Source organism: Cynocephalus volans, chromosome 8, assembly GCF_027409185.1.
Source record: "Cynocephalus volans isolate mCynVol1 chromosome 8, mCynVol1.pri, whole genome shotgun sequence".
NCBI lineage: Eukaryota > Metazoa > Chordata > Mammalia > Dermoptera > Cynocephalidae > Cynocephalus > Cynocephalus volans.
The window spans coordinates 145,448,926-145,463,771 of NC_084467.1; the positions used below are offsets into that span (position 1 = coordinate 145,448,926).

Consider the following 14,846-nt stretch of genomic DNA (forward strand, 5'->3'; position numbering starts at 1 on the left):
GTCCTTTAGGGAGAAGACAATGATATGAAACGGAAATTTGGATCTACATAAAGGAAAGAACAGCACCTGAAATGGTAACTACATTGGTAAATATATTAATTTTTTCTTATTATTTAGATCTCTTTCAAAGATACTTGACTACTGAAACAACCAAACAAATCAGTATAGTTTTGGGTTCAAAATATAGCAATATACAACAAAATGGATGATAACAATAGTAAAAAAAGTCGGGAAGGGAGAAATGGAAGTATACTAGTCTAAGGTCTCATACACAAAGTGATAGAATATCACTTGAAGGAAGATTGATAAAGATGTATACGATAAACCCTAAAGCAACCACTAAAATGGAGATAAAATGAAATCATAAAAAATCCAATCAATCCGAAAGAAGGCAGGAAAACAACAAAAAGGAACAAAGAACAGATGAGAAAACAAATAGCAAGATGACAGATTTAAACCCAACCATATCCATAGTCACATTGAGTGTAAATGTTCTAAACACACTAACTAAAAGGCAGAGATTGTTAGACTGGATAAAAAAGAAAGACCCAATTGTATGGTGACTACAAGAAACACTCTCTGAACATAAAGACACAAATAGGTTAAAAGTGAAAGGATAGAAAATGATATACCAAGTAACACTAATCAAAAGAAAGCTGGAGTGGCTATATTACTATCAGACAGAGAATATTTCAGAGCAAAGAATACTACCAGGGACAATAAGCTCATAATGATAAAGGTGTCAATCAACAGCTTATGCATTTAAATGCTTATACATCTAGTTTCAGAGCTTCAAAAATGCATGAAGCAAAAACTCATGGAACTGCAAGAACAGACATATCCACAATTATAGTCAGAGATTTCAATACCACTCTCGAAAACTGATAGAACACACAGGCAGAAATAAGTAAGGATATAGAAGATTTGAACACTATCAAACAATTAGACCTAATGGGCATTTATAGAACATTTCACCCAACAACATTCTTTTCAAGTGCACATGGAACATTTATAGATCATTGAAGCCTTATTAGGTAGGCACTGTCATTATTCCCATTTTACAAATGAATAAATGAAGGCCTGAAGAAATTAGGTAACTGGTTGACAGTCACACAGTTGTTAAGTGTCACAGCTGGGCTTTGAACCCAGGCTATCTGACCCAGAACTCTTAATCACTAGCCTCTACAGCCTCCCTTGTACACCTGGAACAGCTCAGGTCTCCATGACTTCGAATGAAATTCTTTTAAAATAAACAAAGAATTGGGCTACTCAAATAGCATTCTCTAAATACTCCTTGGAAAGGAAGTACGCTCTCCCTGTGCTCTCATATTCCCACTCAACCCAAATTGCCTGTCTGTTTCCTTTAAGCAACATGACTTATAGGTATCATAAACTCAGGTCCCACAGCTGCTGGGTCTGAAAGAGAAGACAGTTGCAGACTATAAAAGGCTCATAGGAGCTGGCTCTTCCTTAGACTGCATCCGTGTGGGATGGGTGGTCTAAGACTCATTCAAACACAGAGCAAGATGCCTGTTTGCTTCTCTTTAAACGCTCGGATCCAGACAACAACACCTTTTCCAGGAAGGAAATATGCTTTTATTAAAATGAAGCAAAGAATCCTTAGTACATGGTTGACTTTCTTTGCATACCCTCTTATCTCTGTTATTAGTACTGTAACGTATATAATAACCATAACACGGAAAAACTTTGGAATGTGTTCCAGGGGGAGGTTTCCTTATTTATTGGCAAGAAAATACCATAAAGGGGAACACCTTTTTAATGGCTCTCTGGCTGAGACCCGGCACATGGCCTTTCTATGGGAGGAAATGTGAAATGGGGATATTATCTGCCTCAGCATGCTACTCCGAGGATTCGAACTGCTCAGCAAATGTGAATCTTGATAATGAAATTAAAAATAAAACAGTTTTTTCTTTAGTACGCATCCAGGACGTGTCATTGTGTATCCAGCCCCGCCCCTCCCCCACGCCTCCTCCTCCGTCCTGTGTCACATCCAGCTCCCTTCCCTTGTACCATCAGCGACTCCCCAGTTCTCGCTGTCTGTCTCATTTCCTTCAGCAGTCCCTTTCCTTTTCCTCCACTTCTTGCCCCTCCAGCTCTGTCCTCCCTCCCTCCCCAGTCCCTGGAGAGATCAAAGCGTGATAGTGTGGGCTGCAGCCCAGCCCAGGGAATCTTCCAGCTCCCCCTCCTGGCTGGGCTGAGTTGTGGGCTGAGGGACAGGAGGCTGGGCCGGGGCGTCTTGGCTTCTGGGGGGAATTATGAAAGATGTGTCTGAAGCAGCGTTGTACACATTAGAAAAACAAAATTCCCTTTGTGCTAGTTAGTGTGGTGTCCCTCGGTTTGTTTGGGTCTTTGCCAAACATGCTTGAAAGCCATTGTTTACGTGGGGGCTTTGTAGGTTAGGAGCAGTGCGGGCGGGAGCGGAGCTGACACTGTAAGCGCTTCCCTGGTACTCAATTGACCCCAGGATCCGCAGAGGGAAAAGTCACCCCCAAGGCGGGGGGGGGGGGCTCCAGAGCCGAGGAGGGGGCGGCGACTGTCCAATCAGGAGGCACGGCCGGGCCGGGCTTCCCCTCGTCGCTCGTGAGCTGCAAACAGTGGAAAGTTGGGAGCCTCAGTCGCTGGCCCGGCCGGGCGGAGAGGAGCGGCGGCGGCGGCGGCGGCGGGGACGGCGGCGGGACTCGGGCCGCGCGCCGCAGGCTCAGAGCTGCCCCCGGGGCATGGACCCGGCGCGCTACCCACACTCGGCCACACGCTGCCCGGGGCCCGCCGGCAGATAGCAGTCCCGGAGGAAGCTGCGTCCAGACAAAAGCGCTGCATCCCTGCCCTGCCCGGCCCCTGGAGGGATTCGGGTTTGGTGCTTGTCCCCTCCTGATTCTCAGCTCCAGACTTTTTGCGAGTTCAGAGGTTGCAAGAGTCTGATGAATTGCACGGAGAGGAAACCCTCTGCCTGTTGTTGAGGACTAAGCACAGTGCTTAGGAGCTAAGGGGGTGGGAAAGAAGAAAGAAAGAAAAAAAAAAATGATTTCCTGGGAAGTTGTCCACACAGTACTCCTGTTGGCTCTACTTTATTCGTCCCTAGCTCAAGATGCGGGTCCCCCGTCGGAGATCAGGGCTGAGGAAATTCCCGAGGGGGCCTCCACCTTGGCTTTTGTGTTTGATGTGACTGGTTCCATGTATGATGATTTAGTTCAGGTTATTGAAGGGGCTTCCAAAATTCTGGAGACGTCTTTGAAAAGACCTAAGAGACCTCTTTTCAACTTTGCTTTGGTGCCTTTCCATGATCCAGGTAAGGGGAATATTTATTTGTATTTGTTGTTTCTCATGATTACATTATTTCTTAGGCTATGAAATTGTTTTATTGTCAGGAAGTTTCAAAGCCATTTTTTAAAAAATGTGCAGCTGAATACAGTTGTTAACAAAGAATTGCTTGCTGGCATCTGGGTTTGCTCTCTGATACCTACTTAAGTCTCTATGCATGGAGTAGATGACTTGTTTAAGAAACTTGCACACTGGTCCCCAAACCTGGAAATGTGGACTTATGAAAACCAGAACCAAAAGTCTTCAGCAACCACATCCAGATCAGAATTAACTGACTGGTACTTTAGAACTAAAGAATGTTTAATTACCAAGGCAGACTTGGATGGGTATGCAGCAGCAGTGCTCTAATAGCTAGCATCCAAGTTGAAAGCACACTCTGGGGATAACTCCCACGTAAGACTGCAAAAAAACCCTGTTATGTGAGATACAGGGAAGCCTGTAAGTAATAACTACTAGTGGAACCGAAGACATGAAAATAAAAGACAGAAGCCATTCATTTCTTAACTGGATCTATTTATCTTTGCACCAGGTTATCATTAGTTAGGTTTAGGGATGGGTATAAACGTTATGCCCATGTCTCATGCAGTAGAAATGCATGTAATTTGGTATGTCTGCGCTCTTTAAAGGTAGTTGAAGCAAAAGAACTTTATTTTTTGCCCTAAAGCCATGAGTTTCAGCTGCTCCACTGTAATATGATCCTGTTTGCTCTTTTCAGTTTCTCTTTAAAGTAGCACCTCTCTGTGAGACTTATAGGAGCCCTCATTGTCATGGCTGAGGGTAGCATTGCAGGAGCCCTGGGGCTTGCTGTCTAACATCCACCTGAGTTTCATTAGCACAAGTTGCTGCCCAGTTGAAGAAATAAAGCCGTGGTTTCTTAAAAGTCCTCCCCCACTGTTCTCCCACATTTTTCCTGCTTTTGAATTTCTCTTTTCACTAGAAGACCTAGACACAACCTCTTCACAATGGCAGCGTGATATTGAGAATCTCAAATTCTTTCCTTGTGTGTTTGGCAAACATACATAAGTTCAAATTATTGCTAGGTATTAAGTGTGGCAGGTTTCAGCTATTTAAAAAAATGACACTGAGAGAAATTTAGAGGGAATTAGAATTCTCTGGGATTTTCTTGTTCTTCCAATGATGAAAACAACCTGTCTACTCTTCTGGGAGAATATACATGTGTATTAGTAATCTCTACACTGATTATACATGATTTGGATACTTGATTTGAATATTACCTTATGACTTTATCATATTTGAATACAGAACTGAATGGTCATTTACTGTGTTTAATGTCTTAGTAAGACACCTCGTATGCTGTGATGTTTCAATTTATTAAATGTCAAAATGCCAATTGTGATGCAGTTTGAGGCTTTTGTTATTTTGGAATCGCCTAAATATGTTTCTTCTATAGGGATGAATCTGAAGTTGGCTAAAAAATAAAGTAAAAACTGTTTTCCCTAATTAACACCACAATTTGCTTTTCTCCAAACAACTCTTATGAAATTATGTTGCTGCAAACAGAATATATAAATTGCCTCAAGTCATAAATGGGAAGTGGACTAATATGTTATTTTGATGTGATATGAAAAATTATTGGAATAAATTGTACTGTGGCATGCTGCCTTCCAATTGTCAACAAATGAGAAAGCTTGCACATTGCTATAGTTGACTTTCCTATAGTTTAGCAATTGTGATTCAATGTGGGGGAAACTAGGCATGCTAATTAACAGATGATTAATAAATTAGAGCTTTTTTGAATTAAATTATATAAGAAAATTATCCATTAATTTAAATGGGTTCCATAAAATTGTATTTATAATTCAACAAAATCATTAATTCCATTTCCCTTGTGATTCAAAGTAGAGAGAAGTGGCCAAGTGTTTACATTATCTAAGAATATTTAAGGAGGCCAGTGCCTTATCCATTAGGCTACTGGAGCTTCTTCTAAGACTATTTAAAATATTTTTGAAGATAAAGAGAGAAATGGAAGTTAAAATACACTATTCACCTTTAACTTAGTATTCATTTTAATAGATTGTCATATTACCTTTGTGTGACATTTTCTCTCTGTGTGTGTGTGTGTGTGTGTGTGTGTGTGTGTGTGTGTGTGTGTGTGTGTGTAATCATTGTAGATTGATGATCAGCTTGGAATGAGAGGAAGGGTCTTGAATGGGAATTGGCAGTGTCAGTGAGTGACATTAGAAAAGTCAATTTACCTTTTTGAATTTCAGTTTCCTCAGCTATAAAATGGGAGAATTGGATTTGAACATCTGTGAGGTCACTTCTAATTGTGACATTTTATGATTCTGTTTAACATATGGTTGCTCTACATAGTCTCTAACACACGTTTCTATGGTTGGGTGATACGGCTGACATAGAAAGAAATAATGTGTGGAATTTAAAATAATAATTATATGAATAACATTGGATGCTTATAGCCCTTTGACATCCACCATCACATTTAGCTGTGTGAAATAATAGATAAGTTCTGGTATACAGTCTGACGCTTTTGACAAAAACCTTTACGTCTTCGCAGATGATTGCTTTGGAGCTCTGCATTACAGGTTGGGGCAAAGTGTGTGTTTGCAGGTGGAGGTAAATTCAAAACACATGAAAAACATAGACATAGAGGAGGAAGGATGTCTGACAAGTTGAAAATGAGATGATAAAGCCATTCAGAATATGTGCGTGCAGGAAGCATAGTGTGGAAGAACTAGCAGCACACCAGCAGCATGGCCACCTGGAGCAGGAGGTCGTGCCAGGGATGACCAGGGGTCAGGGAAAGGCAAGCCAACCTTTTAATGTTAACGATGGTAAAGATGCATGTTCCACTTCCATAATCACATCTAATCGTTAATTTTTAACAGCTTGTACCATAAAATTCATCTACTTTGATATACAATTCAATAGTTTTTAGTATATTTGCAGAAATGTGCAACCATCACCACAGTCAATTTTAGACCGTTTTCCTCATCTCAAAAATAAATCCTGTACCCCTTTGCTACCCGTCTCTTATTCCCCTATCATCCTCACCCCAGCCCTAAGCAACTGCTTGTCTACATTCATTCACTCAACTATCATGTTTCAGGCTTTGCTTCACACAAAAGAGAATAAGACAAAAGCTGCTGCTCTCATGGAGCTTACATTCCACGTAAGAATGGGGAAAGGAGCAAAGGCACTAAGGAAAATAATTAAAACAAATACGGTGTTTGATGGGATAATTGCTATGGAGAAAATAAAAAGCAGGAAAAGGGTATGGAGAGTTTGAGGTGGATCGCGGGTGCCGGAATTTTAAATGTGGTGGGCAGGGGAGCCCCTTTGAGCAAAGACTTGAAAGAGATGAGGGAGGGAGCAGGGAGATATCTGGGGAAAGACTGTTACAGGCGGAGGAACAATAAATGAAAAGCCTCGTGACCAAAAGCACCCTGACATCGTAGGAACAGCGCATACACAGTGAGTGACAGGGAGACAGGGAGAAGTTAGGAGGTGAGGTCAGAAATATGACAGGGCCGGCTTAGGACAGGGCTTCCAGGCCATTGTGACTTTGGCTTTTACCTTGAGTAAGACAGGGATTTGAACAGAGCAGTGACATCTGTTCAGTTGTTTAAGAACAGTCTAAAGCAGAGAAAACTGCTATATAATTCAGGCAGAAGATTATGGTATGTCCTGTGTGAAGTTGGTAGATGTGGAAGATTTCAGAAATAGGTGGATTTTGTGTATATTTTGAAGGTAAAACTAAAAAGATTTAATGATAGCCTGGATGTGAGATATGTGAAAAAAAAAAAAAAAATGACACAAGACAGGTGCCGAGGATTTGGCTTGAGTGAATAGAAGCATGGCATGGCCATTTACTGCGATGGAAAAGAATGGGTGAGAAGCAGGTTTGAGAAAAGGTGGAGGATAAGGCTTTTGTTTATGGATATGTATAAGTTTGAGATGCCTTTTGATAGCCAAGTGGAGATATTAAGAAAGCAGTTGGATGTATTAGAGTAAAGTTCAAGGGGAGATGTCTGGATCAGAGGTGTAAATTTGGGACCCAAAAGCCTACATATCGATCGTATTTAGGGCCATCAGACTAGATGAGACCACTAAGGGACTGACTATAAATGGAGAAAAGAGGAGGTCTGAGGACCCTGTCCTGGGATACTCCGGTGTTTAGCGGTCGGAGAGATGAGGATGAACCAGCCAGGCAGTGCTAGAAATTGAAATCGGGGAGGGAGAAGAATAATATATTACTCTGGAAGTCAAGAGAAGAGAGTATTTCAAGGGAGAAGGACTAACTGGTCAATTAAAAGGAGGATCGAGAATCGGCTAATCCGTTAGCAACATGGAAGTCATTGGTGACTCAACAAGAGTAGTTTCAGTGAAGAGATGGGAAAGCCTGTTTGGACAGAATTCAAAAGAAAATAGGGCAAGAGGAATTGGAAGTATCTGTAATTATATCGCTGTGTCCAACTACTGGAATGGTTGCTTTGTTCATGAGGCTAATATTAAATGCAGCTTCGATAAATGATTCAACTGGTATTTTACAAAATGCAAGTGTAATGTAGTAGAAAGACCACCCAATTTGGAACAGAAGATTGTGTTCTTGTCCTTATTTTTGTCTTTTAAGAAGATCATTTAACCTTGCCAGACCTCTGTTTCTCCATCTATGAAATTAGTACTTTGATAGATTATTATCGAAGTTCGTGATTTTAATTATCATATAGTGAAAGGTAAGTGACTGCAGAGAGACTCGAAGTAGCAAGGACTTGATTCATGGGGAGAAATGTCACTATTACAAAATCTCTGTGTTTAAGAAGGTTTATTTTAATAAAACCCATGAGTCTTCAGTGACTGTATGGTTTGGCTGGATCGACACAGTGTTCAGAAAATAATCTGGGATTTTTTTTTTTATAAAAAGATTTTCTTAGAATATTTTTCTGAGTAATAGAAAAATCACTTGAAACCATAGTGAATAGAAAAATTTTTCTGAGGAAAATATTGGACATTCAGACCTTTAAAAACCTATACATGTTTATATGAACTGAACTTCAAATTGACATGTTTTCAGTTTCAGTATGTATAGGAAAAGAGCCAAAAAGCTATTAGTCTCCCTTTGCCCCTGGCACATCCTATAGGAAGAAGGATTTTCATGAGCAAAAGGATTGGAGATTTTGATTGGACAGTGGTAACTTTTGTTTTTCAGGATGATAAAATATTTGAACCTGAGAGAGTGAATTCTATGTCACTGGATGTTTCCAGAAGATATGTAGAGATGTCTTGTCATGTGTAATAAAAACTTTCTCCCAAAATATAAGGACCAAATTTTGGTCAATCAAATATTTGAAATGTGTTGGGGATGTTTCCTATTTAACAGAATCCTCTATGACTCCTACAGAATGAAGGATTTTTTTTATTGTTAGTTTAACAGCCTTCTAATTTATTATTGATAAATCAGACTTGGCTTTGCTTACGGTTTGTCTCTGGTCAAACAGACAATGATCGTTCTGCTTACTTACCTTTCTCCCTGACTAGACATTAAGCTCCCTGGGCAAGGACTGCTTCATTCATCTTACAGGCGCACAGTGGAAACTCAAGAAATGTTTCATTAATGAATGAGAGGGCTGGAGACAAGTACTGATGATTTCTCTGGGTATTTTAATGTTGCCTTTCATGTCTGTGATTTTACTTTTTAAACCACAACAAGCAGAAGAATAGCTTATAACACAACAATTTGCTAATTAGGCCTTTTTGGTGCTAATATATCTCGCATCCAAACATGAACATGAAATGGAAGCATCATTGTGACCCAGATATTGCCTGAATCTTGGGTAGTCATGGAATATTTGTGTAGCAGGTGATTTTGTTGAGGATTTATATGCTGTCTGGAATGTCTCAGCTGCATGTTATAAGGCAGGCTGCTTGTCTTCTAGTTTTAACTGGGCTGGCTGAAGGAATGTCACAACAATAAACTAATTTTCAAAGAACACTATGCAAACAAAAGATCCACACCGTAGGTAGTTCTCAAAAGTCTGTCTACAGGGATTCTCAACCTTGTTTTGTCTTTCCCGATAACCCCCATGAGGATTCCCCATAGTTATGGAGAATAGGAAAAATTTTAAAATGGACTTACGTCAATTGTAAGGTGCAATGATATTAAGTTTTTCTACCTTAATGATATTATCTTGGTTAAATAAAACAATATATGTGAAAATCCTTTAAAAGTACTAGAGAATGAATGATGTTGTTCTGACTTACTGAATAACTCAAATTTGTCTGTAAAGATTAAATAGGTACTGGAAGGGATCCAATTATCAAGGAAAATAGTATAATATTTACACTATAAGACTAAAAAACTAAATAGAAAAAAAAATCTACTTGATGACTTGGCTATCAATCAACCCACAGGCAAAGGGCAATTCAAACCAGTTTTCAGTTGCAGCAGCGTTCTTAGACATTCAATGTTTGAGAACTCATGTATTCTTTGCTCTACTGTCCCCTTGAGGCCCAGACCATTGACTCATAATTGGGAAGCCATCTAGGGAATCTAAAACCCCCAAGATAAGTCGTTATTTTCACTTATTCATTCATTTATTCACTCACTCATCAGCTGGTAACAGACTTCTTACTATTTGTCAGGGACTATGCTAGGTGCTCTTGATTCAAAGACGGTGAGGCATAACATGCAAGACGCTAACAGTTTATGAGGAGGAGGCCAGGAGAAACGGCATATAATACACCACAACGTGTTTTGTAGCAGAAAGAAGCACAGGGTGCGGTGCAAGCACAGAGCAGTGCACCTGATCCTGCATTGAAGAGGGTAATGGTCAGCAAATGTTTTCTGAAAGAAGTATGGCCTCCACTGATACCCATAGAAAGTGCATGAGTAAAAGCAGTTTAATCAGACATTAAGGAGTTTGGATTTCATCCCCAAAGCTATCGGGAGCCTCGAGTGATTATAAGTGAGGAGTGATATGATTAGGTTTTCATTTTAGATCTTTATCTCAGATGGATGAAAGCAAGGGAGTCCTGGAGGCTGGGAGATGAAATCTGAAGCCATCACAGTAATACAGGGGGGAAATATTGAGGTGACTTGGGCATAGAGAGAATGGGATAGAATTCTGAGCTCTTGAGGAAGTCCAGTGGTCCTGAGAACATAGAAAAAAGGGAAATAACTGTCTTTTGGAGGTTAAAATATGAAATCAGCATACAATGGAAGAGAAAAGATATGCAATGTTAGCTTTAGGAGACAACGTTACTCTCAGGTCAGTAAGTCTTGATAGCAAGCACTGTATACATTAACTTGTTGAAAATAAACTATCACCCAAAAGTGTGTGGGGTCAGCAGTGAAAAAGAGTGTTACAGAAACTTAACAGTGTACAACTGAGTTCTGACTAGGGTTCAGGATGTTAGTTCATTCTACACAAATAACAAGTCCACCCATCAGCAATATTCCAACTGTGGCGGGTAGACTGATTATCCTTATAAATATGTAATGATGTCATCACATATTTGGATCATGCTATGATCCAGATGATAACTTTCCTTGTTCTGGTTGCATGCTCACCAAACAGCCTTCTGATAATTTAACCTCATACACTTTCCTTATGTGGAGAGAAGGCTCTGGTCATACTGACACATACATCAGGTTCCCCAGATAGTTATATTCTTCATTGGTAACTCATGTTTTGGCATGCCAGTTGTATACATCAATCTCTATTGTTTAAAATATTTTGACAGTGTTAAGTTCAAGTTTCCGAGTTTGCACGTCTGAGAGCCAGACCTTGGTCAATGATGATGAATTTTTCAAAGTGAATGTCTCCCTGCCTGGATCTGTTTGGGTGGCCTGTCTGTCTCCAGGTATCATTCCTCAGCATTTCATCTGTCACTGTTAACGTGAATAGTGCCAAGTAGCTGTTCTTTCCACTTGAAACTTATATAGATGACAGCTGAAGCCATCGGAATAAGTGACATCATCCGAGGAGAGTGTGTAGACTGAGAACAGAAAGGAGACCGGATAGAACCATGGAGCACGCAAGTATTTAAAAGACAGACAGAAGAAGGGAAGTTCATGAAGGATACTGGAAAGGAGAGTCCAGGAAAATAGGAAAAGACACAGGAATGAGCAGTGTTTGGAAATCTAAAAGGGTGTTAGGTTTAAGAAGGAGAAGTTGTCAATTCTGTCCATTTATATGGTTACTGAAAATAAGGGCTAAATAACATTGACATAAAAAGGACACTTCCATTGTAGTTGTGGAGGCAGAAAGCTGAAATGATGGGCAAGAAAGTGGAGCCAGTGAGTACAGTATGTTTCTTTCATGAAACATAACATAGTGGTTAAAAGCATAGGCTCTGGAGTCTGATGCATGGGTGGGAAGCCTGACTCTACCAATTACTTGCTGTATGATTTTAATTTCTTTGTGCTTCGGTTTCAGTAAACTGGGGATAATATTATCTACCTTGTAAGGCTGATGTGAAGATTGATCAAAATGATATTTACGCAAAATTTAGCACAATCCTTTCCACACAGTAAATTCTCAACAAACATTAGTTATTGGGACTTAGAATTGAGGAAGAGCAGTTTTTTTTTTTTTTTAAGGTGAGAAAGAGGAGAGGATGTTTAAGTACTGTTGGAAAAGAGTCAATAGAGCAGAAAAGATTGAAAATGCTGGAGAGAGACTAGGTAACTTATGGAACCCAGACTTTGAGGATGAAAGAAGGAATGGGATGCAAAGAACAGGGATTGGTTGTTGACAGGAGGAGACCTTTGGTTCAGTATAAAAGGAGAGAAGCAGCATAGACAGGCATAGTCATAAACAAGGTGGTACGTGGGGATGCAGGATTTTGGGTGACTTTCTGTCTGATGGACTTTTTCTCAAACAAACAAACAAACAAAACCCCCAAAAATAAATAAATAAAAATCAAACCAGAAAGGAGAGTCATGAGAGGAGGGAAGTTGTAGAAGGATAAGGGATTTTAGGAGAATAGTGGAGTTTTGGAGGTAGAGGCTGACCTGGACATGTAGAAGCTTTCCCAGAACTAGCTAGAAGAAATAATAAAGAAATAATAGCTAGAAGAGAGGCTTTTGAGCATTCTCGCCACAAAAAAATGATAAATGCATTAGATGATGGATATCCTAACTACCCTGACCTGATCATTGTGCAACATGCATATGTATAAAAACATCAAATTGTACCCCATAAATATGTACAGTCAGAATGCATCAATTAAAATAAATGACTTAATTGAAGAAAAGAAATAGGATATGGTTGAGAAGGATATTGATAAGAAAGACTGTGAAGAGACAGATCATAGGGTCAAATCTGGATGTATTGGATTGAGAAGAGTTGGAATTTTGCACGTGAAGGACAATGTGACAAGGAAGTTGAGATCATTGGTCAGAACAGCCAAAGTGATTAATCTTAGAACTTAGCTTGAGTAGAAAAGGAAGTTAAATCAAAATGAAGATCATGGGATTGAAGGAACTTGAGACTGCAGAATTGAGCATGGATGTTAAAGTAACACAGATAATAACAGAGCCTAGAAGGTTGAGGCAGATAGTGAGTCAGACATCAAAATTTTATTTAGTAAGAATAATTGAGAAGTCCCCAGGAGACAGTTGACCATGATGAAGGGGGTTAAGGGGTGTTATGGTGGCATGCACCTCAAAATGGCAAATGTTTTCTCTGAAGGTAGAGAAACGATGAACTGAGAGTGGATAAAATGCTGATCTACCTCCTGACCCTGATGTATCTGGGGTGTTGGAGAATAGAAGACTCCCCTGGGGAGGGCTGCAGGCAAGGTGTTGCCATCAGGAGGGAGTCCTGTTTCAGCTAAAGTGGGAGGTGGATGGAAAGATGCTCTGGGAGGTCACAGAACTTGCGAGGGCATAGGATGGTGAAGGACTGGGTCAGGAGAGAGGAAACAGAGCATGCGAGTCAGAGAGAAGATGAATGGTTTACATTTGGGGCAGTGACCACAGATGAGGGTGATGTAAAGCAGGGTGGGATATGGTGGTTGCAAAGTTCTGACTGAGGCTGGGATATACATTTAAGATATTGATTCAGGCACAGGAGAGTTGGAGCCTGATGCAGTCAGCTGTTGCCAACTCTGTCTGAGGGCAGTGTGGTAGACAGAGACTCCTGAGGAAACACCTCATCTCACAGGTTTTCTTGACACAGGCTTAGTAGTGTAGTTTTTATTTTTAATAGTAACCGCTACCACTTTATTTTTTGTGTCACTACTATGGACCAGGCACTGAGCTAGACATACTGCATGCTTTATTTCATTTAAGTCTCACAAAAAACTCTAAATGGTGGCAACTAAAGCTTATATTATGTGAACTCTCACAAAATGTACAAAATTTCCTGAAGAAGAGTAGCTTTCCACAAGTTATTCTTTTCTTCTTTTGTTTTGATAAATGTGTGATATTGAAGAGATGTGACTAAGAACGCAAGGCAAAGGGGTCACTGTATGTTTCCCAGGGCTGTCATAACAGTACCACAAACTGGGTGACTTAAACAACAGAAATGTATTGTTTCCCACTTCTGGAGGCTAGAAGTCCAAAATCAAGATGTTGACAGGGTTGTTTCCTTCTGAAGGCAGCAAGGGAGAAACTGTTCCACGCCCAGCTTCTGGTGGTTTGCTGGCAGTCTTTAGTGTTCCTTGACTTTTACATGCATCACCTTGATCTCTACCTTCATCTTTACATGACACTCTTTCTGTGTGCTGAATTAAATTTCCCTTTTTTGTGAGAACACCAGTCATATTGGATTAGTGGCCCACCATACTTCAGTCTGACTTTGTTGTAATTAATTACATCTGCAGTGACCCTATTTCCAAATAAGGTCACATTCTCAGGTGCTGGGGGATAGGACTTCAACATATGATTTTTCGGAGGACAAAATTCAACCCATAGCAGATCACTTAGCAGTTAACATTAACAAACCCAAACTCTTCAAATCTTTAATTGGAGACTCAGTTTTTTCTATACATTTCTGATAAAAATGTTTGCATCAGCAAGTATCATGGACTCTAAGCTCTGATCCATTTTGGGATAGGAACAGAGCTCTCAGTGGCAGTTATGGAGAGGAGCATTAATGTTTGGGGGTGCCATTTAAGTCCTTGGAATAATTTGCATTTAAAAAATCTGTGATTTCTACTTTTAAAGCATGAAATGTACTAAAGTTTTATTTGATCTTTTTTTTTTGAGATGTTGAGATATTTACTTTAGTTTTGAAATGGAGAATATTATAAAGGAGCTAGGAACTCTGGGAATTATGTGTGGGTTCTAAAATATTTTGACTTTGCATACCCCAGGTTTCTTTTCTCAGAAACTTCAAACACACTAATTGGAGCAATTTTTCCATTAGCACCACATTTCTGAGAACTTTTCTTTAAGCACTGTTTTACAGCAGGTGGAAGGAATTCCTTGAAGTTCCCAAGCTGGAAGGCACAATGATTGACACTGAAAATGCTTCAGGGCATTCCATAGCTGCTCTTGCCAAGATTTGACAGCGAAAGGC

General features: G+C 40.0%; 1 protein-coding gene across 1 annotated transcript in view; it reads left to right on the forward strand.

The window, feature by feature from the left end:
* The first annotated feature begins 3,039 nt into the window (after positions 1-3,039).
* HMCN1 (hemicentin 1) overlaps positions 3,040-14,846 on the forward strand; it is a 414,327-nt gene continuing 402,520 nt past the window's right edge. Inside the window, exon 1 of the mRNA XM_063104004.1 lies at positions 3,040-3,307. Within this exon, the coding sequence (XP_062960074.1) occupies positions 3,040-3,307 (268 nt within the window). The remainder of the gene's footprint in view (positions 3,308-14,846) is intronic.